This window comes from Cnephaeus nilssonii (genome assembly GCF_951640355.1).
Source record: "Cnephaeus nilssonii genome assembly, chromosome: 4".
In the NCBI taxonomy this organism is placed as follows: Eukaryota; Metazoa; Chordata; class Mammalia; order Chiroptera; family Vespertilionidae; genus Cnephaeus; species Cnephaeus nilssonii.
This window is the reverse complement of record NC_137075.1, coordinates 75,113,234-75,140,083: the sequence shown is the minus strand read 5'-3', so window position 1 is coordinate 75,140,083 and position 26,850 is coordinate 75,113,234. Positions and strand designations below refer to the sequence as shown.

Below are 26,850 nucleotides of genomic sequence, written 5' to 3'. Positions count from 1 at the left end.
TAAAAAAACAGCAGGACAGCTTAAGGGAGCTGTGGGACAACGTGAAACGTAACACTATTCAAATAGCAGGTGTGCAAGAAGAGGCAGAAAGGGAGAAAGGGATAGGGAACGTGTTTGAAGAAATAATGGCAGAAAACTTCCCTAACATGGTAAAGGAAAAAGTCACACAAGTTCAGGAGGCAAAGAGAACCCCAAACAAGAAGAACCCAAACAGGCCCACGTCCAGACACATCATAATTAAAACCCAAAAATTAAAGACAAAGAGTGAATTTAGGAAGCAAGAGAAAAGCAAACTGTTACCTACAAAGGAGCTCCCACAAGGCTGACACCTGATGTCTCATCAGTAACTCTATAGGCCTGAAGGGAATGACATGAAGTACTCAAGGTAATGGAAAGCAAAGATATGAAACCAAGATTACTATATCCAGCAAGGCTACCATTAAAAAAATAGATGGTCAAATAAAGAGCTTCCCAGACCAAAAAAAAGGCTAAAGGAGTACGTCACCACCAGGCCAGCATTACAAGAAATGCTAAAGGAACTGTTGGAATGAGAAGAAGAAATAGAGAGAGAAACCTAGGCATACAGATCATCAGCCTACGGACCAAAGGGTCTTGGATTCGATGCCTAGTCAAGCGCACGTACCTCGATTGCAGATTCCCCAGTTGGGGCACATGAAAGAGGCAACCAATTGATGTGTCTCTCTCATGTCGATGTTTCTCTCTCTCTCTCCCTCTCTCTCTCTTTCTCTCTGACCCTCCTCTCTAGAAATGAATGGAAAAAATCCTCAGGTGAGGATTTAAAAAAAAGAAGTAGAACTCTATGTATTGACATAAAAACATGTATACAATATGTTATTATGTTAAAATATTCAGGTTTCAAAATAATATGTATACTTTACCTTATTTTTAAACATTTTAAATATATATTTTTATTGATTTCAGAGAGAAAGAGATAGAAACACCAATGATGAGAGAGAATCAGTGATCGACTGCTTCCCGCATTCCTGCACGCCCACTACTGGAGAGCCTCAACCCAGGCATGTGCCCTTAACCAGAATCGAACCTGGGACCCTTCAGTCCACAGGCCAACACTCTATTCAGTGAGCCAAACCAGTTAGGGCTAGTATATCTTATTTTTAAAAATAAAAACACATACACATACAAATATAGAGGGTATCCCCCAAAAAATATATACCACTTTAACAGCTGATAGCTCAATTTTGACAATGAAATGTATTTTAGTAAACACTGCCTTTATAATTATTCAAAGTGTGTATATGCATTTTGGGGGGACACTTTATATTTTGTTTCTATATATGCACAGAAAATGAAGACTGGAAGGGAAGACCCCAAACTATTAAGAGTGATATTAATTCTGGATTTATGAGGGAGATTTTACTTTCTAAGGTTAAGGCCCAGAATTGTTCACTTGCGGAGTCCATATTCTTTTTACTTAAATCTTGAGAATTAAGTAAAAACACTTTAATTAGAGAAACTATTACTTAGGAATTATCAACATCCAAATATTAGCTAGGAATTACCATAATCTAACCAGTGGAATCAATTTATACAAGTTAACGTACTCTTGGGAGCTGCTCTTTGACCATAGTTACATAGAAGCTCTCCTTCAGAGATGTGTCTTTCGGGTTCAGTGCTCAAGGTGCTCTCCATTGTTGAGGTATCAGAACTTGGCATTTGTACGGGGGATAGGGCCTTGGTGCCAGCAGGAAGTGGCATCACAGGAACTGGCTTTGGAGGAACAGGTTGAGCAGGGAAATCCATACTCTGAGGTTCCTCATCTTTGGCCACAGACATTACACTAAGAAGAAAAAGACATATTTTGAACCTATTAGGTCACTGAAGACCTATATTAATTGTGATATCCAAAGACTATGTCTCTTTAGCAACATATTTCTATAATCTGCACTATTATAATTAACAAGATTTATTTTTCCAAGATTGTTTTCATGCTCTAACCATAAACCATCTTGAAAGTCCTACCATCCACAAAATAAATCTACATGGGGATATATTGTACTACGTCAACTTAGTCTGGTAAATATTCACACTGGGGAAAAAATCATTTTCTATTTTATTAACAATACTGAAGGCCCGGTGCACGAAATTTGTGCACGAGGGGGGTGTGTGTGGGGAAGGGGTGTCCCAGCCTGCACCCTCTCCAATCTGGGACCCCTCTGGAGACCGGGGCCTAAACGGGCAGTCGGACACCCCTCTCACAATCCAGGAATGCTGGCTCTCAACCGCTTGCCTGCCTGCCTGCCTGCCTGCCTGATTGCCCCTAACTGCTTCTGCCTGCCAGCCTGATCACCCCCTAATCACTCCCCTGCCAGCCTGATAGATGCCTAACTGCTCCCCTGCTGGCCCAATTTGCCCCTAACTGCCCTCCCCTGATGACCTGGTCACCCCTAACTGCCCTCCCTTGCCAGCCTGGTCGCCCCTAACTGCCCTCCCCTGCCGGCCTGATCGCCCCTAACTGCCCTCCCCTGCAGGCCTGGTCCCCAACTGCCCTCCCCTGCAGGCCTGGTCACCCCCAACTGGGCTCCCCTGCAAGCCTGGTCACCCCCAACTGCCCTCCCCTGCCGGCCTGATCGCCCCCAACTGCCCTTCCTTGCAGGCCTGGTCTCTCCCAACTGCCCTCCCCTGAGGGCCTGATCGCCCACAACTGCCCTCCCCTGCTGGCCATCTTGTGGTGGCCATCTTGTGTCCACAAGGGGGCAGCCATCTTTGACCACATGAGAGTGGCCATCTTGTGTTGGAGTGATGGTCAATTTGCATATTACTCTTTTATTAGATAGGATGATAGAAATCTTTATTTCAGTGTCTCCAAAAAATGTTTTTTAAAAAAAGAACAGAAGGCATAAATTTGGTAAAAGTTTTGAAAACTTAAAATTTATGACATTTCTTTCTATCTACAATAATAAAAGCATAATATGCTAATTAGACCAGACAGCCGAACGACCTTCCGGACAAAGCCGGGGCTGCGAGGGCTGAGCCCCTTGCATGAATTTCGTGCATCGGGCCTCTAGTTAAAGTATAAAGTAGCTTGTGATTTATAAAACTTCACTTATCATTTCTGACGCTTTCAATGGGTCACGTAAGTCAACTAAAGAGGAAATGTACAGTTACTAGAAGTGAATGTGTTATCTTTACATAGCTCTCGGGTGAAATTCTTCATGAGGAGAGTTAGGATTCTCTTCTTCCAATGGCAGGTCACCATCGCCCCATGGCTTGGGAAGCTCTGGGCTTGATATCTTCAATTTATCAATGGAAATCTCTGACAAAGTTGGGGTAAGAGCAGCTGCAGGAGGAGGTGTAGTAACAGGGGTAACTGTTGGAGTATTAACAAGTGTGGCAGCAGGCATGTCATTTCCTGAAGATTTTTTTAAAAAAGAAAGAAAAGATAAAAGATAAAACAACTCCATAGGAAGGCAAGATATATTGTTTCAGAAATCCCATAACATGACAATAGCTACTAATGGAAAATTTCCCAAATTAACTTAGTAAAGTATAAGAAAATAACCTTGAAAAGACATCACTTTTAACACTACCATGAACTTATAGTAGTGTAAGTGTCTATTAGATTATATATTTTTTAAAGTGGCAACCAATTTATTGGTTTCCATGCAAGGAAAAATAATTTACTAAAACCTAGTAAACAACATGCATCCGTATACTAATCTATGAAACAAACAAACCATGGAATTTTATTTCATAGTTGCTAAAGTTAAAACTGAATTACAGAAATAAGGTGTGTACCTTTTTTGGCAAATACTTCTTTCACAGGAAAAGCTGTATCATGATCTGAATCACAGGGAGAAGAATCTGGAGTTTTCACCAACACGTGCTCCTTAGGAGGTGAAGGTGAGTGAGGAGGAGTTGGCTGTGGGGTAGCCACTGGGGTACACACCCTTGCCTAAAATAAATTAACAAAATAAGATAAATGGTGCTTATAATCACCCAAGCAAAGGTAATTTAAAAAAATAAAATGAGCTTATTCAGAGACTGTATAGATTTTAAATGGATAGGGAGGGGGGAGCCCTAAATACCCTGGCTCTTGAACATCTAAGCTATTTAGTTTCAAGACTAGCCTGTGGATAACAGCAGGCAATTGAAATAGCTCTCCCTCTGATAATAGGCCCCAAAGAAATCGAGGATGCCTCTTCTAATATGGAGAAGATTAAACAAACACAGCTGCATATCAAACCCAGACACAACCTGGGTAGACCATGTACAGAAAGAATTTTAACTGACAAGATATCAAAAATCAGCCTTTTAGCACAAAAGAAAACCGCTTATAAAAAGCAATGGAAATACATTTTCACCATAGAATACTATGCAGCAGTAAAAAAGAAGGATCTCTTACCCTTTGAAACAGCATAGAGGGACCTGAAGACTATTATGCTAAGCGAAATAAGCCAGTCAGAGAAAGACAAGTATCCCATGATCTCACTCATATGTGGAATCTAATGAACAAAATAAACTGATGAACAAAACAGATCCAGAGTTATGGATGCAAGGAACAGACTGGAATCTCAGAGGAAGGCGGGAGGGGGTGGAGGTTGGGAGAAGAGTGGGTGGGTGGGAAGAGATCAACCAAAGAACTTGTATGCATACAGGCATAACCCACGGACACAGACAATAGGGTGGTGAAGGCCTGGCGGGCTGGGAGGAGGGGGAGGATGGGCTAGGAGGAGTCAATGGGGGGCGGAAAAGAGATATATGTAATACTTACAACAATAAATATTTTTTTTAAAACCAATGGAAGAATATGAAGTAGGGGAGATCAAATAAAGACAATATGGAGATGAAAAATACTGGGGAAGAAAAAAATTACACAGTTTGAAATCAATCTGTTATGAAATCAATCTGTTAAGTAGATAATCAATCATTCAAATGTTTCAAAATTCAAAAGGTGCAAAAGGATGACAGTGAAAACTAGGTCTCCTTTCTTAGCCATGCCCTATCTATCTAGTTCCCTTCCCCAGAGTTACTAACTATAAGCTTGTCTTAAGGCATTTCATATGCATAGATTATTAAATTTCCAGTAGTGGGACTGAACAGTTAAAGGGCTAATTGCATTTTTAATTTGAATACATCTTGCCAAATTTCTCTCTGTAGGGTTATCATTTTACTCTAACACTGTGGAGAATTCCCATTTTCCCCAAGGTTTGCTGAACAATGGCATTATCAAACTTTCAGTGTTACTATTCAGTAAAAATAAAATTTCAGTGACATTTTTCTTATTATCAGTGATACTGACCATCTTTTTATATGTATAGGGACCATTTGTATATCTTTCTTGTGTGTAACTTGCCTGGACATGTCCACATGCATGATAATATTACATAGTATTGACATATCAATGTCAAATTGTGAGGGTCTGATGATGCTGTAACCTAGCAGAAACTTCATTTCTTTAATATGACCTTTTCACCTTCTTTCCTTTTGATTCAAACTGGCCTTGTCCAGCCTAAGAGTATCCTAACTCACCTGCCTCTCCTTCCCTTGCACCTCCACTCCCTTAATCATCAAGCCCTCATGACGTTCTGGTGGTCAGACGTTCTGGTGGTCAGTGGCATCAAATAATCTTAGGAACAAAAGCCTCAAATCTGTTGACCACAGAGACAGAGTTTCAAACTACAGATAACATCTAGGCCTCAGTTGTGCTTTAGCTCCAGAACGACCTACCGACCACATCCTTGCAAAATTAGACAAAGTAACACCATGGCTGACATCAGGACCAGATGCAATTATCAACTATCCCCTACACTAGTGCTGACCAATCCATAGAGATCAAGACCCTAACCTCTTAGTCCCCCTTTATAACCCATCCCCTAGAAGCCATGGGGGAGCTAGGTCTTTGAGCATGAGCTCCACCTGTGACTCTGGGCATGGCACCATTTCCTTAAATATAAACCTTTACTTTCTTGGCTGCAAACTCCTGTTTGCCTTTAATTGGGCCTTGACGTGTGCAGGCAAACCCCTTTAGTTCAGTAACAATAGTATTTGGTTATGTAAGAAAGTGTCTTGTTCTTAGAAGATACTGCTGATGCTTTTACAAGTGTCAGGGTATCTGCAACTTTCAAATGATTTTTAAAGAAATAGAACATAAAAACAGATAGATATATGTTCACTGTCTCATATGTTTAATTTTTCTATGAATTTAAAAGGTTTTAAAGTAAAATGCTGGGGAAATGTTACTGTAACCATAACAACAAGCAATTAATCTCCACCACAAACTATGATTTTATGATACCCAGTTTAAAATTTGCTTATTTTCAGTGAAGGCCAGGGGAGGGGATGGGAGCAAGGTAGAGAAGGTCAATGGGGGAAATGAGAAAACATCTGTAATATTTTCAACAATAAAGATAAATTTAAAAACAAAAATAAAATTTGTCCATTTTACTTTTCTTTAATAAATGTATCAAAAATTCCCCAGGAACCCAAGTTAAGAAAGGAGAGTCACACCTACCGGCAGGCATGTTTCACTTGTTAAAACATCCTCAGCAACACCTGTAGCGACAAGATCTTGCTTCTTTACTCCTCTGTCACCCAGCATGACAGCAATGGTCTCAGCAAGAGCTTCATTCACAAAATGACTAATCATATCTGAACTCACAGGAACCCCAGCATCAACAAAAAGCTGGAGGACGCCACCACTTGTTCCTTCCACTACAAAGTGAAAGAATTTCAGAATAAGTGGGCAAGAAACATGTTTGCAATCCAAACCTTAATTCTTAAAATTTTAGAGATGCAAACATATGTGTGCAAGAGGATGGGAGGAGAAATAAAAATGAAAACAGATAATCTAGTTATTATGAAGAAGAATAAGATAACTTAATAATGCACATTCTCTCTAAGCAAACAAAAAAGGGAAGGAAAATATACAGATGAAAATTTACGTATATGGCCTCTTCCCTGCCATAGAACTTAGTGATAAAAAGGATTTACATCCACATTAAATGTTCTATCTGAAAACAATCCATATTTCCAAGAAGAGGTCACAGGAAACCCTGTGACAGATCTTGCAAAACACAAGGATACAATGACTGTGGGGGAACCTCAGAGAAATGGCAGCTGCTTTATAAACATGAAGACAAACCTACCTTCTGTCTAGTTTCAATACTAACATTTACAGTTTAGGTGCTTGATATCAGAAGCTCCACAGGTATATTAATTTTCCAAATAGGTTGTACTTTTAACTTGCATGAATGTGCAGAAAATTCAGTGACATTTTAACAACAGACTTTACTAGACTTAAAGTGGCTATATTTCTAGAGCTTTGTGTGTAAAACATGTAAACAATGATCTATATGACTTGATGGAGATGTGACCTCTCAAAAGAGCACTCTATTAATTAGTACAACTATGGCAGCAATATCCAGAAATCCCTAAAAAGTGGGTATAGGTGTCTTGTTGAGGGATAAGTAATTATATGCTGACATGTCTCCTTTTTCATTCCCATAATTCATTATTTGGGCATGACCAAAATCAGAACATCTCTGCCAGAAAGCACAAAAGCACTACCCAAACAGGCAAAACAAAAGCAAATGCTCATGCTTTTACAGAGAAGAGAACAGGATACAAATAGCCAATTTGAAAAATTTAAGATTTTCATACAGAAAAACACCAATTTCTGCCAGGCTGGGGTGGCTCAGTGGTTGAGCATCGACCTAGGAACCAGGAGGTCACAATTCGATTCCCGGTCAAGGCATATGCCCAGGTTGCAGGCTCAATCCCCAGTGTGGGGCATGCAGAAGGTAGCTGATCAATGATTCTCTCTCCCCCTTCCTCTCTGAAATCAATAAAAAAATATTTTTTTAAAAACACAAAAAATATAGAAAAACATCAATTTCTTCAAAACATTGTTGGTAATTTTTTACTTTCCTTCAAAATATGAGATGGTGAAAGAAAAGCTGGGGTAATAGTAGTGTAGGGAGTATTTGAGTAATACTAAATAGGAAGAATGAACCAAATGCAACAATAAATTGTATGGAGTTAGGATCCAGGCTATGACTGGGTGGTAACTGAGGAAGACCAAAGAAAATATAATAAATAGTAACTCCAAGGCTTTAGAGATTGGGTGCTTGGAAAACTGTGATATTATTAACAGAAATAGAAACAAAGGAAGAGCACGTTTGTTTAGAAAAATGAGATACATTTTGGACATGACAAGTTTGGGATGCCAGTGGAACAAGTGGGAATAACGAGTTTACAGCTAGATGTGTGTCTTAGGGGTAATAAGTGACATAGGAAAAGTAATGGCAAAAGAAGGCTGGAAAACATAAAAGAAACAGAGAAGAGCACAGAAAGTTGGGAAAATTTTTATTCAAGTAGCAGGGGAAAAAAGATGAGGAAATGAGGCCTTAAAGAAATTAAAAAGATAAGGGGAAGAACAACAAGCTAAATTCTAAAAATCAAACACCAGTAGAACATTTTAAGAAGTGGAGGTGGTCAACAGTGTCCATGCTAGAACCATATAGTAGGACAAAGATTTAAAGAGACTGTTTTTGACAACCAAATGCTATAAGAGGGCAGTTCTGTTAGGGGGAGGGCAGAAAGCCAAACCATAAAGACAAAAGAGGAAGTAAATATGGACTCTGATGACTAAGATTTGAGCAGTTAAGGGATAGCCTAGGGAGAAGGAAGAGCAGGTTATTTAGGTGTGGAGAGAAGGAAAAAAAGTAGAGTAATAAAAAAAAATTTAAAAAAAGAGGTCCTAGCTAGTTTGGCTCAGTGGACAGAGCATCGGCCTGCAGACTGAAGGGTCCCAGGTTCGATTCCAGCCAAGGGCACATGCCTGGGTTGCAGGCTCGATCCCCAGTAGGGGGTGTGCAGGAGGCAGCCAATCAATGATTCTCTCTCATCATTGATGTTTCTATCTCTCTATCCCTCTCCCTTCCTCTCTAAAATCAATTTAAAAATATATTTTTTTAAAAAGAGAAGAACAAAGTAGGAGAACTTACACTATCCAACTTCAAGAATTATTTTTTAATTTACAGTAATCAAGAAGTATGGTATTAGTATAAAGATAAACTTGTAGCTCAATGGGACAGGATAGAAAGTCTCAAAACAGACCTATATGTTTATAGCCAGTTGATTCTCAACAAAAGTGTCAAGGCAATTCGATGGAGGAAAGAATAATCTTTTCAACCAATAATGTTAGAACAACTGGATATCCATATACCAAAAATATAAGTCTTGATCCTTACTTCAGACCATATCCTCTCTAATAAAATGGTAATATGCAAATTAACCATCACTCCGCTACATAAGCCACACCCACCAGCCAAGCCACGCCCACCAGCCAATCAGGGCGAGTATGCAAATTAACCCCAATCCAAGATGGCTACAGCCACAGAGAACAAGGTTTCCTAGGTAACAGAGGAAGCCAAGCTTTCCATAGCCATTGCAGGCCTAAGCCTCCACTCAAGCTACAAAGTTTCAATTATAGAAGGTAAACAAATTCAAACAAATGGCGGCAGAATGGAGCTTGAGAGAGCAGGCCAGGGTTGCCGGCGGCAACAGGGAAAGCAAAGCTTTCCGCACACCCTGGCCGGGCTCACCCGCTTAAGGCTACAAAGTTTCAATTGCAGAAGGTGAATTAACTGCCACAGAAATGGCTGCCAGAGCCCCAGGCTTGGCTCCGCTCCAGGCTACAAAGTTTCAATTGTAGAAGGAAAATAAATTCCAGATACCAGGGTCTCCCCTTGGGTTGCCAGGGGGCGTGGCCGGCCTGCAAACCACCACAGGCCCCTCGCTCAGGCCGCCCCACATCCCAAGGGAACCCCCACCCTTATCTGTGACACCCTTCAGGGCAAACCAGCTGGCCCCCACCCGTGCACCAGGCCTCTATCCTATTTAATAAAAAAGTAATATACAGATTGATCATCACTGCAACACACAATATAGCTGCCCCCATGTGGTCAAAGATCCTGCCCCCATGTGGACACAAGATGGCCACTACAAGATGGCCAGCAGGGGAGGGCAGTTGGGAGGCACCCGGCCTGCAAGGGAGGGCAGTTGTGAGGGACCAGGCCTGCAAGGGAGGGCAGTTGAGAGGGACCAGGCTTGCAAGGGAGGGCAGTTGGAGGTGATCAACCCTGCAGGAGAGGGCAGTTAGGGGTGACCAGGCTGGCAGAGGAGGGAAGTTGGGGGCAAACAGGCTGGCAGGGGAGCAGTAAAGCATCAACCAGGCTGGCAGCGGAGTGGTTAGGGGGTGATCAGGCTGGCAGGCAGAAGCGGTTAGGGGCAATCAGGAAGGCAGGCAGGCAAGCAGTTGGGAGCCAGCAGTCCTGGATTATGAGAGGGATGTCCCAGATTGGAGAGGGCACAGGCTGGGCTGAGGGACAACCCCCTGCCGTGCATGAATTTCGTGCACCGGGCTTCTAGTATAAAAATGAACTCAAATGTACCGCAGAGCTATGTGTCTTCTAAAAGAAAATCTTAATGATCTTAAGTTAGGCAAAGATTTCTTAAATAGTATACACACAAAACAAACAAACAAAAACCATCACAAGCTATACAAGAAAAACTGATAAATTAAACTTTATCAAAATTAATCTTTTGGGCTTCTAAAGATGATGTTAAGAAAACAAAAAGGCAACATACAAACCAGGAGAACATGTTTGCAAAAACATGTATCCAAGAAAGAACTTGTATCCAGAATAAAGACTTTTACAGAGACAACCAAGATGGCAGCACAGGTAAATACCTGAACTTGCTGCCACGCACAAACATATCAAAACTACAACTAAAAGACAAAACAAATACCACCCAAAACCACAGGAAGTCTGGCTGAGTGGAAATTCTACAACTAAAAGGAAAGAGAAAAGCGCATTGAGTCCGGTAGGAGGTGCAGAGGTGTGGAAGTGTGGAGGTATGGAGGCATGCGCAAAAGGGGCTGGCAACTGAGTATGCTGTTGTCTTTTTCAATCGGGAGGGAGATACAAGCTCCCGACTGCTCTGAACTCCAGTTCCAGATGAGACTCTGGGGACCCAGACTCATATGGAGAGAAGCTGGACTGTCTGGCATCCGGCCAGAACTCGAGGGCAGCTTTCTCTGAGGTGCTTGCAGCGATCATTGTTCCTGCACGGTGCCGCGGGACACAGAGACCTGGGGGCCTCTTCGGGGCAGGGCTGACGGTCTGCCATTGCTGTTTGCTCCACCCTGGTGATTCCCTGAGACCCCGCCTCACCCAATTTACAACCCCACCCAAGCTGTGCACAGAGGCTTTTGCATATGAATGGACTAGCCTTTTGCAATCTAAAATTACCTAACAAACTGCAGCTGGGTCAGAGAGCCCCAGAGCTTCCAAAAGAAGGCCCAAGACCCTGCAGCAGCTTGCATTGCTTCACAGCTGGGCCTCATCTGGGCACCTCCAAACCCTAAACAAAGAAGAGGAATCTGCAGATCTCTCTGTAGCTCCAGCTGGGTAGCCTCAGGCAGTGGCTGACTTTGCACCTCCTTGGAGATCCAAGAGCCAGTGTACCCAGTGGTCAGAGTGAGACCATCCAGATTACAACTCTTCACATCCATAAGAGACACACTCAGGGGGCAGATTAAGTGGCACCAAAGCCCCACTGAAGCAAGTCCTGCCCCATAAGGGTGTCTCCAGCACAGAAGTTCTCCCATTGTAGACACAACCGGTCCTCACAGCCAACTGGCCTGGAGGTCAATTTCTCCCACTGATACCAACAGCAATCAAGGCTTAATTACAACAAGACTGTGCATACAGCCCACAAAGGGGTGCACCAAGAGTGTCCACCTCAGGTAATTAGGGAGGCTGAGCCACTGGGCCCTATAGAACACCTAGCACACAAGGCCACTGTATCAACACAGGGAAGCAGCCAAAATGCGGAGACAAAGAAACATGTCACAAATGAAAGAAATGGAGGAAAGCAAACTACTGGACATAGAGGTCAAAACCATGGTTATAAGGTTACTCAAGAATCTTCTAGAAACCTCTGAGAAATATAGTGAGACTCTCAAGGATATGAAAAAGGACCAATTAGAAATTAAGCATACATTGACTGAAATAAAGAATAATATACAGAGATCCAACAGCAGACTAGAGGATCACAAGAATCAAGTCAAAGATTTGAAATACAAAGAAGTAAAAAACATCCAACCAGAAAAGCAAAAAGAAAAAAGAATCCAAAAATGTGAAGATAGTGCAAGGATCCTCTGGGACAACTTCAAGCGTACCAACATCCGAATTATATAGGTGCCAGAAGAAGAGAGAGCAAGATACTGAAAACCTATTTGAAGAAATAATGACAAAAAACTTCCCCCACCTGGGGAAAGAAATAGACTTACAAGTCCAGGAAGCACACAGAACCCCAAACAAAAGGAATCCAAAGAGGACCACACCAAGACACATCATAATTAAAATGCCAAGGGCAAAAGACAAAGAGAGAATATTAAAAGCATCAAGAGAAAAACAGTTAGTTACCTACAAAGGAGTACCCATACGACTGTCAGCTGATTACTCAATAGAAACTATGCAGGCCAGACGGGAGTGGCAAGAAATATTCAAAGTGATGAATAGCAAGAACCTACAACCAAGATTACTCTACCCTGCAAAGCTATCATTCAGAATTGAAGGTCAGATAAAGAGCTTCACAGATAAGAAAAAGCTAAAGGAGTTCATCACCACCAAACCAGTATTATATGAAATGCTGAAGGGTATTCTTTAAGAAGAGGAAAAAGGTAAAGATAAAAATTATGAACAACAAAGTGACAACAAATACATATCTATCAACAAGTGAATCTAAAAATCAAGTGAATAAAAAATCTGACGAACAGAATAAACTGGTGAATAGAATAGAATCAGGGGCATAGAAAGGCAGTGAATGACAATTCTCGGGGGGAAGGGGGTGTGGGGGTGCGGGAAGAGACTAGACAAAAATCGTACACCTATGGACAAAGACAGTCGGGGGGTAAGGGAAGGAGGTGGGGTGGAACCGGGTGGAGGGGAGCTATGGGGGAAAAAAAGAGGAACAACTGTAATAAGCTGAACAATAAAGATTTTTAAAAAAAAGAACTTTTACAACTCAATAATAGGAAGACACAAACCCCAATTTAAAATGGGCAAAATATTTTTAAAAAATACTTTACCAAAGTAAATATATAGATGATAAATAAGCATATGAAAAATTGTACATCATCATCAATCACTAGGGAAATGCAAATAAAAACCAGAAGGTGATATCTTTGCATGTTTACAGAATGCCAGAATAATTCAAAACACTGACAATGCCAAACACTGTTAAGATTGTGGAGCAACTGGAACCCTCATGCACTGCTGACTGGAATGCAAAATAGCTATTTTGGAAACATTTAGCAATCTCTGATAAAGTTAAACATTACTTACCATATGATCAAGAGAAATTAAAAAATGTGTCTAAAAAGTCTGTTTGCAAATATTCATATCACAGATTTATAATAGCCAAAAACTAAAAGACTACAAATGTCTATCAACTGGTAAATGGATTACAAATTGTTACATACATACAGTGTAATATTATTACGACTGTCAAAGCATTATAAGTAAGACAAACACAATAGATTATGCACTGTATGATCATGTATATATAAAATTGTAGAAAAAGCAAAAATACAATGAAACAATGAAGATCAGTGGTTGTTAGGGCCTGGTGAGCATGGGAGGAGGTTAGGAATTGACTGCAAAGTGGTATGAGGGAACTTTTCGGGATGATGGAAATGTTTTTCAATATTATGATCCTGTGGCTAATATATAGCTGTGTTTATTAAAACTCATCAAACTGAACACTTAGAATTGGTGAGTTTTATGGCAAATAAGCTATATCTCAAAAAAGCTGTTGCAGAAGGAGGGGAAAGAAAAGAGGAAGAGGGGGGAGGAGATAGAAGGAGGAGGAGAAGAGAAGAGGAAGAAGAAGAGAAGGAAGAAAAGGAAGGAGGAATACTACCCTTGAAAATACTACCCTTAAAAATAACTTCTATGAATGATGTGGGTTCCATAAAGAAAGAGGCTCCTTTAGTCATTCAATGACCACATAAACTCTTAAATGTTAGTCAAGGGCTAAGCACTAAAGGAGAAACATCCTTAATCCTGAGTAATTTATAGTCTAGTGAGTGAGATAGATATGTACACCAATCACAATACAATGTGAAAGTTACTATACAAATATATATACAAAGTGCTATATATAACACTTTGGAAATAACAGAGATTTGGGATGGGAGGAATAGAGGATGTTATAATCATCTGAATGCTGTAGTATGAAATAAGGAGGTGAGGGAGAAGTAACCTCCACTACAGAGATCTGGGAACTGATATAGAAAGAGCTTATCTTTTGTCAGGAAAAGAATACCTGACTTCTAGAATATGTAAATCCACAATGACCTGAAAGTTTTGTCTTTTAATAACAAAAAAATTAAAGAGATTCCATTTCACTTACCAATGTCAGAACTCAACGGTTCACTTGCCTCACTGGCTGAAACACTGACATTAGCTATGGCCTGTTGTTGGATTGGAAAGAGCCCAGAGATAATTCTTGACATTATTTCTTGTTCTACCCTAGGGGATAAAAGTTAAGGATTCCTAAATTTGACTGAAATGTAGAAAATGTTAAGAAATACTACCCTTAAAAATAACCTCTAACCATAAGCACAAACATTTACATGTGAAAGCAGTCATTCTAAAAGCTGAATCTGGAAGAAGAAACAATCAAGTGTATCCCCTAGCAAAATAAACCACATGAAATAGATCTCCATGTGGAAGATAATTCATTACATCAAATTAAAATCTTTCAGATTAGTCTAAAGAGTTTAACAGACCTCATAAATTCATAAGAAGGTTTAGGTCAACTATTCCTAGCATATCATGCACCTAAAATGTTGGGTTCTCTACTCTGAAAGCATGAATATAAAACCACACAAGATCAGAGCTGGAAAAGAAGTCCAGCTACCCTCTCTTCAAGGAATAAAAATTTAGACTGCAATATAGATAGGTAGTTTTCCTCTTAAAAAAAGGTAATTTATTTCCAAAGTTATTGTTAGAAAGGAGAAAAAGAAGGAGAAGGGGGGGAGCGGGAAATGGAATGAAATAGGAGACTGCCTCTGTATATGAAAACAGCTAATACACGATTAAAAATTATTATATGCCCTGGCTGGTTTGGCTCAATGGATAGAGCATCGGCCTGCAGACTGAAGGGTCCCAGGTTCGATTCCAGTCAAGGGCACATGCCCAGGTTACGGGCTCATCCCCAGTAGGGGGTGTGCAGGGGTCAGCCGATCAATGACTCTCTCTCATCATTGATGTTTCTATCTATATCTTCTTCCTTACTCTCTCTGAAATCAATAAAAATTTATTTTTAAAAATTATACAAGTAATAAATGTTAATTTTCAAAAAATCATAAAACATATTAAAAACTTTTAAAACAGGCAAGGCTCCCTCATAATCCCAGATTCAAGGATAAACACAGTTAACAATTTGGAATATAATTTTCCTTTTTTTGCCATATGTCCATTTATTTTGGAGTGAGTTCTTATGAACTACTAGAAGCCCGATGCACAAAAATTCGTGCAAGAGTAGGCCTTCCTTCCCCCAGCTGCTGGCACCGGCTTCCCTCCAATACCCGGGACCTGGGCTGCTTCCCTCCTCCAGCTGCCCGCAGGCTCCCAGGACCCAGGCTAGCTTCCCTCGAGCCACCCGTAGGCACCAGGGACCCAGGCTTGCTTCCCTCCGGCCCGGCTTCGTCAGGAAGGACGTCCGGAATGATGTCCGGTCTAACTAGCATATTACCTTTTTATTATTATAGATGGTTAAATCATTAGAATCCCGCTTAGTTTATGTACCAGTGTATAAATAATGTATTTCAACATGACCAAATATTTTTCTAAATCTAATCTTGATAATTGTATTAATATTCAGTTTAGTTTATTCCATAACTTCCTTAAGGTTTCTCACAGGGATAAAAATAAGTTCATAAGTTTATATAAGTAACAAACAGAACAGTGCCTTGTTTGTAATAAGCACTACAGCTGCTAAGTAAGCTATGGCCTAGCAGCAGAACTGTAATTTCCTTAGGATAAATTTCTGGAAGTGAATCACTGGATTGAAGAACATGTACATTTTTAAGGCTTTTTTACTTAACAATAGCTCTTTTGCCATATAGACAGTCTAAGCACAAGTATTCCAGGACAGAAATAATATCTCCAACAATTAGTTACACACGAAGTATCACATCAAATAGTTTCCAATGACTATAGCAAAGGAACGAAATTTAATAAATGAAAGGAGACTAGAATGATTTTCAACCAAAACTCAATACTTTCCATTTATATTTGCTACTACAATTCTGTTAACACCAATGCCTCTGTAAACTCACCACTGAATTAAACTACTTTCCAAGGTTTCTTTTCTCTGAATTACTTTATCCAGAATATCAGCAGTGGGATGAAAAGTAGAAGCAACTGGTGGAAATGGAGGACCATTATATTTTGTAGAAGCAACTTTAACGCTTCTATTAAACTCCAGAATTGGTTCAGAATATTCCGGAATTTCATCACATTTTTCCTCTTCCTGGTAATAATAAAAACAAAATGATTATATTCATATATCAGTTCAACATTGCTGAGTGACAAGTCTAGGCAGGGAACTTATATAGATTAATTAACTTAACCAACACTTCTAAATTAATCAATGGCATTTCAATTCGTTTGATCACATTATTTACATACACAATTTGTCTATCATATGGAAAAATACTGGTAGAAAATGGTTTCCAGATCTGTTACCTGTGTGACATCAATTACTTCATCAAAGTTAGTTCCTGGAAACTTCACCTCTTCATCTACCTTCGTTAATTCTGGAGTCTAAGAAAGCATTTCAGAAAGATTTTGTTGTGTTTACTGTCTTTGTAATTTATACATTATTTACCATATTTCTACCCATAGCATAAGCTTATAATAAATAGCCCTATTTTTTTTAAATTTTAACATCCTGTTCAGAATTTATTTCATTTGTAAATGAAATCCAAGACAGTCCCACCCGTCCTGTGTGGCTCAGTGGTTGAGCGTCAACCTATGAACCAGGAAGTTATGGTTAAGTTTCCCAGTCAGGGCACATGCCCAGGTTTCAGGCTTGATCCCCAGTAGGGAGCATGTAGGAGGCAGGTAATCAATGATTCTCTCTCATCACTGATGTTTCTATCTCTCTCTCCCTCTCCCTTCCTCTCTGAAATCAATAAAACTATATTTTTTTAAACATCAACTCCTCCAAAAAAAAAAAAAAAATCTAAGATAGTCCCAAAGCCATTAGGTTCTCATTTCAACAGTCCTAAAAAATTAAATATAAGTTTTTCTGTCAAGGATTCCATCAACAATGCAACTTAAATCAAGTTGGTATGATTGTGATTTCTCTTCTAGAGTTAAGATAAAGTGCTTGTATATGTAGATATGTAAGTATACACATACAAACTCACAAAAAGACAGATACAGAATCAAAAATTTAAAAAAATAAAGTTATTTTACAAATTTAGTTTGTAGGCCTCACTGTAAGTAACCTAGTTACCTAAAACCACAAATAGCCTCCTGAGAGCTGAACGATAAAGATTCAGAAAATTATTATTTGTAATCATATATGTTTTAATAAACTTCTGATGGAAAAATAATACTAATGAAAAACTTAAATTAGATACAAATACATTTAGGTTCAGTTCTATTTTACTATTTCTGATTATGGAAAATTGTTGGTTTTCTCCCTTTCCTTAAGAATGTATTCTTACAGAAGCATGGAATAGACTGACAAATCTCAGAGGGAAGAGGTGGAGGAAGGAGAGATTAACCAAAGAACTTAAATGCATATAGGCATAACCCACAGACACAGACAATAGTGTGGTGAAGGCTGGGGACAGAGTGGAGGGGTCCATGGGGAGGAAAAAGGGGGCATCTGTAATACTTTCAACAATAAAGATAAATTTTTTTAAAAAAAAGACTATATACTTGAGGACCAAATTTGCCTACAATAGATGAAACGTGGGGAAAATTACGGTGCTATTTGGATGTGTAGTAGTAGAGTCATAACTTCATTACTTAGTAGCAAATAAATACTTAGAAGAAATGCATATTTGTGCATCATGTCAATAGTACAATGACAAAGTAGCATCCCAAAATATAAACTCCAATCATCATTAGAAAATTCACATTCAGAAAAGTTATACTTAGTTCCCATTTAAATTGAGATTCTCCTCTGAAGAGAAAAAATTCTTCACATATGAGAGTATTACAACTTATGTGACCAAAATGTTACACTAAGGATTATCACTTTCAAAATATTTATAAATGTAAGAATCTTGAAGTTTCGTTTTCAGGTTCATAAGCAATTCCAGATTCATTCTGAATCTTCTTAAAACCTAAATTATTATAATAAATTATAATGATAATGAAAGACTTTGCAGGGAATAACATTAGCTAAAATCTAAAGTGAAACATTACTTAAAACTATAAAATAAATTTCTGAACAATACCTGTATCCAGGTGTTCAGAGGAGGAGGAGATGCTTGTTGGGGACTAGGCAGAGATGGACTGACATCAATGCTGACATTTGAAATGCTGTCAATATCTACACTGGGTAATACCTAAAAAAGAACACAACTTGTAGCTTTCTGTTCATCATTTTGACTCAAATACTTGATATCTATATGTCAATAACATATATTTAACTTTTTATTGCAAAGTCAAAGGAAAATAATTTTTTAATTATGAAAGGATAATTTACAAAATTTGGAAAATAAAGGGAAACATACAAAATCCTACTATCTTAAGAAAGCTTCATTTTCACTATTCCTTTTACATATCTTTTTACTAGCCACTTATAGGTAGGCAAAATATACAATAATTTCATTCCTGATTTTTCAATATAATTAAGTCATAAACATCTTACCTTGCTTCCATATAGACTTCATAATTATATTTTAAATGACTGTATAATATTCCAACAAATACACATGCCTTTACTATTAATCATTTTCAAATGTTGGCAAACATTTAGGATACTAATATTTCTACTATTATATGTATACTAGAGGCCTGATGCACCAAATTCGTGCAAGAGTAGGCCTTCCTTCCCCCGGCTGCCGGCTGCCAGCACCGGCTTCCCTCTGGCCCCCGGGACCTGGGCTTACCTCACAGCCCAGGCTTTGTCCCGAAGGTCCTCGGAAAGGATGGCCAGTCTAATTAGCATATTACACTTTCATTATTATAGATCACTACAAAAAACTTCTTAATATATATAGGGTTTATTTCCCTAAATTTTGAATTATATCCTTATACTAGATAGCCAGATACTAGATTAAATTCTTGAGCCACAGGGTATGAATATTTAAGATTCTCGGTAATTACTGCCAAAATGCAATCCAAATGAGCTCTATTTACAACATCAAAAAAGGTGATCAATTATAAGTTTTACCCAACCTTTACCCAACTTAACTGCTTCAGCAATAATAGTTTTTAAATGGAGGTATATTATTTTAATTTGTATTATCTGGGTAACTAGCAAGATTTAAATTATTCCGTTTGTTTGATTATAAATTGTATTTCCGCTTCCCTAGAATCTTATTCATGTTCTTTGAATATTTCTGGATTTGTATCTATGTTTTCTTATTAATTTATGGAGGTTTTTATATTTAAAAATTAATTCTTTCTAGCATATTCCTTTCATATGTTCTTACTATATGTGGTTTTCTTTTTATTTAGAAATTTATTATATATTTAAGTTTTAGATTTTATAGATTCAAATATATTTTTATATTATTTCTAAGTTTTCTTGTCTCATATTCAAACTTAGCTTCAACTTTGATAAAGATTTCATGCAATTATCTTCTAATTCTTCCTATTTTTATACTTTGTAGTTACACATTAGCCTATTGCCTGCTTGGAACTCATTTGCTATATACAGCAGGAATTTTAGAATCTAAAACTGATCCATTTTCCACATTGCTAACCTATTATAACACACATTTTTTATTACAAGAACCCTATGTCTCAACTGATTTATCCATCCTATATTATATTTTAATTAACCAACACAATTTCTGAAATACTTTTATAAAGGACCAGTACCAAAACACAAACTTTTCTAAACCCTTTGTTCCTTCAAATATCAAAATGATCCTAAAGTTCAAGTTTATTTTAAAAAGTCATTTTTTTAAATTACAATTTCACTTAAATTATACATTAACTAAGGAAAATTGACTAATTGAATGTTTAATCTTCACATATAAGTTCTTTCTCTATTCAAATCTTCATATATATATATATATATATATATATATATATATATATATATATATATATATCAAAGCCCAGCGACTGGAACGGTGATACAACCAGAACAACCGGTGGCTATGACGCACACTGCAGCAACCAACCAGCCTGATCCGGGCCCTGATCAGCCCTCAATACCCCGATCAGGGGCAGGGCTGGCTGGCCAACCACCCATGGCCCCTCCCCCCGCTGGCCCGGCTTGATGGGCCCCCATCGGGGCAGGCCGGCCAGACCCCACCTATGCACAAATTCGTGCACTGGACCTCTAGTACGTTTGTATAAAGACTGATGTATTAATAAGTCACAAACACTGTATTTTTAAAATTAGTTACAATATATTGTTCAATCATTCCCTTTGGAATATCATCAAGCCATCTGGATATTAGCCATTGGCTTAGAAAAGGTACCTTAAAGCGTGCAAAGCAAGGAAAGAAGCATCACATTACCACCATAGTTTTAAAGAAAAGACCCATGATAAAAGCAAAGTTTTCATGAACACATATAATAGATTTTAAGTACTAAAGTTAAGCCAAGATTTTTTTTTCCTGAAAAACTTCTGTTCATGCGCCCTGGGATACCTGTACAGCGAGCTGAGGAGGGTCCTTTTTTTCCGACTTCACTTCTACAACTGCTATGTTAGGTTTCTTTACTCCAGTTCCTGATTTTCGAGACGATGGAGGAATAGAAGTAATCACTGTTACAGGGTGTGGCTTGTTTACAATTGCTCCAGCAGGTGGCATGGCATCACTATTACTTTGGGTTTGTCCTAAAAAGTTTGGAGGAGAAAATGAGTCAACCATTTCAGAAATAAAGGAAAAAATCTAATATATAACTTAGATCTTTATGGCTATATTCTCATAAGTAAAGCACCATCTACAATCACCTTTCCCTCTAGCATCACCACTGTCAACAAACAATGTCATCCTTTTAACAATGACCAACATTTATTTGGCATTCATACGTACTAAACACTTCACACACACTATCTAATTTAACCCTCAATATAAGCCTATGAGGTATTAGTAACTTTACAATGGAGGAAACAGAGGTTTAGAAACATATAATTTGCCAAAGGTCATAACTGTTTCTAAGTGACAAAGCCAAGACTAAAGTGTAATGTATTATATTGTATTATTTTTATTCTCAAATCTTCATAGAGCAACAATGGACAGAAATACAACCAACAACAAAATACCAATGTTTGACCACCAATAAACAGCATGTAGGCCAACTATTTGGTGATTATCATAACTGTCAAAAACTCGTTAGCTTTCAGTTCAGAGGTTCCACTCGTTATGGTACAGAGCACTCCTTAAAAGCATAGACTCTAGCCCTAGCTGGTTTGGCTCAGTGGATAGAACATTGGCCTGCAGGCTGAAGGGTCCCAGGTTCGATTTCGGTCAAGGGCACATGCCTGGGTTGTGGACTTGATCCCCAGTAGGAGGCGTGCAGGAGGCGGCCAATCAATGATTCTCTCTCATCACTGATATTTCTATCTCTCCCTCTCCTGTCCTCTCTGAAATTAAAAAAAAAATAAAAATAAAATAATAAAGCATAGACTCTAAATAAAGCCAGCCCACCTGGGTTTGAATCTTGGCTCCATTCTAGCTATGTAGCCTTTGACAAATTACCTAACTCCTTTGTGCCTTGGTTTCTTCATCTATGAAACTGGTACATTACTGTATTTTATAGGGTGGATTAAAGCAGTTAACATATGTAAAGTGCTTAGATCTGTACCTGGCACACAGTAAGAACTTTTTAAGTTTTAGTATTATATCAGTAGAAGGTATGTTTGAACAGACATTAGCCACCAAACTAACATGTCATTAACACATAATATCAAATATTAAAAATTCTCTCATACTGAAAAATATCCATATTTAAATCATTCATCAAAATTAAGAAAGAATAGTAATGAGACTAAAAGAGAAAAATAGCTAACTAGTGAGAGCAAAAATTATTTGATCAGTTTTTACAACGATGAGCCCGAGACCTCAAATAAGTAAATAATCAACTATTGGCTTAGAATATACAGCCACACTAGTCTACTTATAACAGCCTAGTTCAAATGTACATAAAAGGTACTTTAAAGTATTTCCCCTAACACATGATGATATTAAACCAGTCAAGAATTCTTTAATTTTTATGAATGTCTATGATATCTAAACAATTTTAAAATTTCATTTCATCTACAGCAACGTATTATAAATACCAAAACAATATTTCCTCTGAGCAGAATTCATCATATCAGAGACATTCTGAGGCCCTACCCACAAATATACTAGGTGTACTAGTTAATAATAGCAGATTTTGTAATCAAAGAAAACACGATAATTTCAAGAGAAACATCAAAAATGCTTTATTCAAAGTAATATCCATCGCTAGCTACAGATTTCCCCATCTTTCAGGTAATTTGTGGATACTGTCCCAATAGAACTTTACTTGTTTTGAGGCAAACCATTCAGAGACCCAATTTTCCACTTCTTTGTATGTTTTGAAGTGCTGCTCAGAGTGCCTGTGCCATCGATCAGAACAAGTGGTAATCAGAAGGAGCAAGGTCTGGTGAATACAGCGGGTGGGTTAATACTTCCCAGGCAAGATCTTTTAATGTGTCTTTAACTGGTTTTGAAGTGTGTGATGGTGCATCATCATGAAGCAAAATTACTTTGACGTGTCTTCTGGCACATTCTGGTAATTTCACAATCAAAGCATGGTTCAAATTGATTATTTGTTGTCAGTAGCGATCAGTATTAACAGTTTCACCTGGTTTTAGAAGTTCATAATACATCACACCTTCCTGATCCCACCAAACGCAGAGCATTGTCTTCTTTCCGAAGCAATTTGGCCTTGCAGTCGATGATGGTGGACCTGGATCAACCCATGATTTTGTGCATTTGGGATCCTCAAAATAAATCCATTCTTCATTGCCAATCCCAATTCGATGTAAAAAAGACTTTCTTTCGTGCTGTTGAAGCAACATTTTACTGATGACTTTTCGGTTTTCCATTTGTCTTTCGTTCAGTTAATGTGGCATCCATTTTCCTTCCTTTAAATCTTTCCCATTGCTTGTAAACGATCAGAAATTGTTTGCTGAGCAACATTTAATCTTTCTGCAGGTTGTTTTTGAGTTTGACACGCATCTTCATCCAATAATGCTTGTAATTGTTGGTCTTCAAACTTTTTCGGTTGACCTGGACATCTTTGTCTTTCACATCGAAATCATCACTTTTAAAGCGTTTAAACCAGCGTTCACAAGTATCTTGAGATGGAGCATGTTCACCATAAGCTTCCAGAAGTATTCAGCAGCACTTTTCTTCAAAATAAAGTAATGAATTAAAACTTCACGCAAATGCTCTTGTTTTGGCTCGAAATTCAACATTTTTATGTGTAAAAATATCTATGATGTTAACACCTTCAGCAAATTTGACATATGAAGTTTTGAAGCTTGTTGTCAATACAACAAAATAGCATACATATCAAATTGCATATATATCAACATATGTGTAACTCCATCTATTGAAAAAAATCTGCATTATTAACCGGTACACCTAGTAAACAACACATAAGGGAAAAGATAGGTGACTATCATGTCAGCACCATTCTGTAAGTTCTGCTACTGCTAATATGAACTTTAAATTTACCCATATGTTCTGTAGATCTTACCTAAAAGAATCGCCATAGGAATTAGATGACCTTCCAGTGTACCTGAAAGAGTAGGCATTTCTCTGCTTGGGCTGAACAAATACTGATCACCAGGAGGCAGTGTAGCAATGGAATGCTGCAGTTTAGAATCTATCTTCTTGGGTTTTGTTGCATAAAAGTCAGTTTGTGTTCTTATTGACTTTACTTTAGTGCCTGTAATCATCATCAATGGTAGATATTTTTAAATATTGTTTGAACAGCCACTACCCACCCATCTAGAAATACACAACTCTTCTTCACAGAAAAATCTCATTCTATATATGATTACAGTGCCCCAAAAAGAAGTAGCATATAAACGAGGGGATGGCAAACTTTTTATTAAAAGGCCAGGTAGTATTTCAGTCTCATGGGCTATGTCGTCTCAATTGCAACATCTCAACTCTGCCATTGTAGCATGAAAGCAGCCATAGACAATACATAAGTAGAGCAGAGTTATGCTGCAATAAAACTTTATTTAGAAAATCAGGCAGCTGATCCCTAGCTGGTTTGGCTCAGTGGACAGAGCGCCGGCCTGTGGACTGAAGGGTCCTGGGTTCGATTCCGGTCAAGGGCACATGCCTGGATTGTGGGCTCGATCCCCAGTAGGGAGCCTGCAGGAGGCAGCCGATCAATGATTCTCTCATCATTGATGTTTCTATCTCTCTCTCCCTCTCCCTTCCTCTCTGAAATCAATAAAAATATATTAAAAATAATAAATAAAATAAAAATAAAAACAGGCAACTGACCTCCAGACCATGGTTTCTCAACCCCGGAATATAAGTAACAATGTATATAACTACTATGACAGAACAGATACAAGGATTAGGAAAAAATGTTCAATAAATATTTGGAAGAATATTTATAGACATTAATATCATTTTTTATATATATATATATATATAAAACATATATATATATATTATTCTACTAGAGGCCCGGTGCACGAAATTCGTGCACGGGGGGGTCCCTCAGCCCAACCGGCACCCTCTACAATCCAGGAGCTCTCAGAGGATATCCTACTGATGGCTTAGGTCCACTCCCCATGGTTCTCTGCTCTCTGTGGGGCCTGGAGGTTTCCCTGCAGCCATGGAGATGAAGCCCCCATGCCCTGCTGTCGCTCTCTGCCTGCTGCCGCCATGTGCCATGTGAAGGAAGCCCCAATGCCCTGCAGTGTGCTCTGTCTGCTGGGCCTAGGGGCTTCCCAGACACGGACACACTAAGGAAGCCCCCATGCCCTGTTGTCCAGGCTCTGTCTGCGGGGCCTGGGGGTGTTCCCACCGCCACTGCCCACTAAGAAAGCCCCCAAGCCCTGCTGTCTGGGCTCTGTCTGCCATGTCTGGGGACTTCCCTGCCACTGCCCCACTAAGAAAGCTGCCATGCCCGGCTTTGCAGGGCCTGGCGGCTTCCCAGCTGCAGAGATCGGGAAGCCGCCATGCCCTGCTCTGCTGGCACTGGAGTCTTCCCTATCGCCCACTGGCTCCGTGTGCGCAGGGCCTGGCGCCCTCCCGATCGCTGTGGCGACCATCAGGAAGGCCCCAGGCCCCGTGCCTCCACAGGCTCCATGTGCGCGTGTGCACAGGGCCTGGCGTCCTCCTGATCGCCACGGCAACCATCAGGAAGGCCCCAGGCCCCGCTCCTGCGCTGGCTCCATGTGCGCATGTGCGCAGGGCCTGGCGTCCTCCCGATCGCTGTGGCGACCCTCAGGAAGGCCCCAGGCCCCGCTCCTTCGCCCGATTCATGTGCGCGTGTGCGCAGGGCCTGGCGTCCTCCCAATCGCCATGGTGACCCATCAGGAAGGCCCCAGGCCCCGTGCCTCCGCAGGCTCCGTGTGCGCAAGGCCTGGCGGTTTCCCGCTGCCGCAGCACTAAGGAAGCCGCCATGCCCTGCTCTCAGTGCTCTGTTTGCTGGTGGGACAGGCCAGACACTCCAGCAGCGGGGCTGAGGGGACTGGGCGCCGCCATCTTGTGGGTATGGGGGCCGCCATTTTTGTCGCGGAGTGACGCCTAATTTGCATATTACGCTATTATTATATAGGATTCCTATAGAATAAATCTGTGTAGACTTTAAATTCTCAATTCTTAAAGAATTAAAAATCTTGTCATCTGTCTCTTTAGAGAAGATAAAGGGAATATAAGAAAAGTAACATTATAAAGGAAAATGAACTATTTTCTAAATCAATTCCTGATATTACTATATTTTTACTTGTAATATCTGAGTAATTTTATAAATCTAGATTTTAAATAAAGTTTCATGATCCCAGAAAGAAAATTTCATTACCACTGACTATATTTTTTCATCCTGTTCTCTAGTATTCATTCGATTGAATAAATATTTTTCTTGAGTATTTATTGAAGATATATTTTCAAAGCCTTTAATATGCGTTTTGTATCACTGAAGACACAGGGAATACAGCACTGAATAAACCAACTGTACTCACTGAGCTTACAGTCTAACAGGTAAAACAATCAGTAAACAAAAATGTAACCGCAGACAGTGAAAAGTGCTATAAAGAACAATAAGGCAGGGCCAAGGAATATAAAGGGATAGAAGACATTTTTTTTTTGACAGGATGGTGAGGGTAAACCTCTCTGAGGAGCTAACATCACAGAGCAGAGATGGAAGGAATGGAGAGAGTGAGCCGTATAAGGATCGAAGGGGAAAGCTCTTCAGGAAGAGGAGACCTCAGGTATGAAGGTCTAAGGATGAGCATGTGTCCACAGATTCTCAGTCACTTCTAGCATTAAAAGGATTGCTTAATAAAGTTATTTTTAGGTTTGAAAGTATTTTAAAAACTCAAGTTATTTTTTGCAAAGGCTTTTAAAACCCCAAATAT

At 39.2% G+C, this 26,850-nt stretch overlaps 1 protein-coding gene across 4 annotated transcripts in view; it reads right to left on the bottom strand.

The window, feature by feature from the left end:
• The window catches only part of KIAA0586, a 100,778-nt gene that overhangs the window by 48,245 nt on the left and 25,683 nt on the right, over positions 1-26,850 (bottom strand). For all 4 annotated transcript variants that reach the window (XM_079767921.1, XM_079767924.1, XM_079767923.1 and 1 more), the window contains 10 exons: positions 24,000-24,191; positions 20,915-21,102; positions 18,539-18,649; positions 16,809-16,886; positions 16,400-16,593; positions 14,467-14,585; positions 6,494-6,693; positions 3,778-3,934; positions 3,172-3,391; positions 1,584-1,819 (listed from right to left, as the gene is read on the bottom strand). In XM_079767921.1, the coding sequence (XP_079624047.1) occupies positions 1,584-1,819; positions 3,172-3,391; positions 3,778-3,934; positions 6,494-6,693; positions 14,467-14,585; positions 16,400-16,593; positions 16,809-16,886; positions 18,539-18,649; positions 20,915-21,102; positions 24,000-24,191 (1,695 nt within the window). The remainder of the gene's footprint in view (positions 1-1,583; positions 1,820-3,171; positions 3,392-3,777; positions 3,935-6,493; positions 6,694-14,466; positions 14,586-16,399; positions 16,594-16,808; positions 16,887-18,538; positions 18,650-20,914; positions 21,103-23,999; positions 24,192-26,850) is intronic.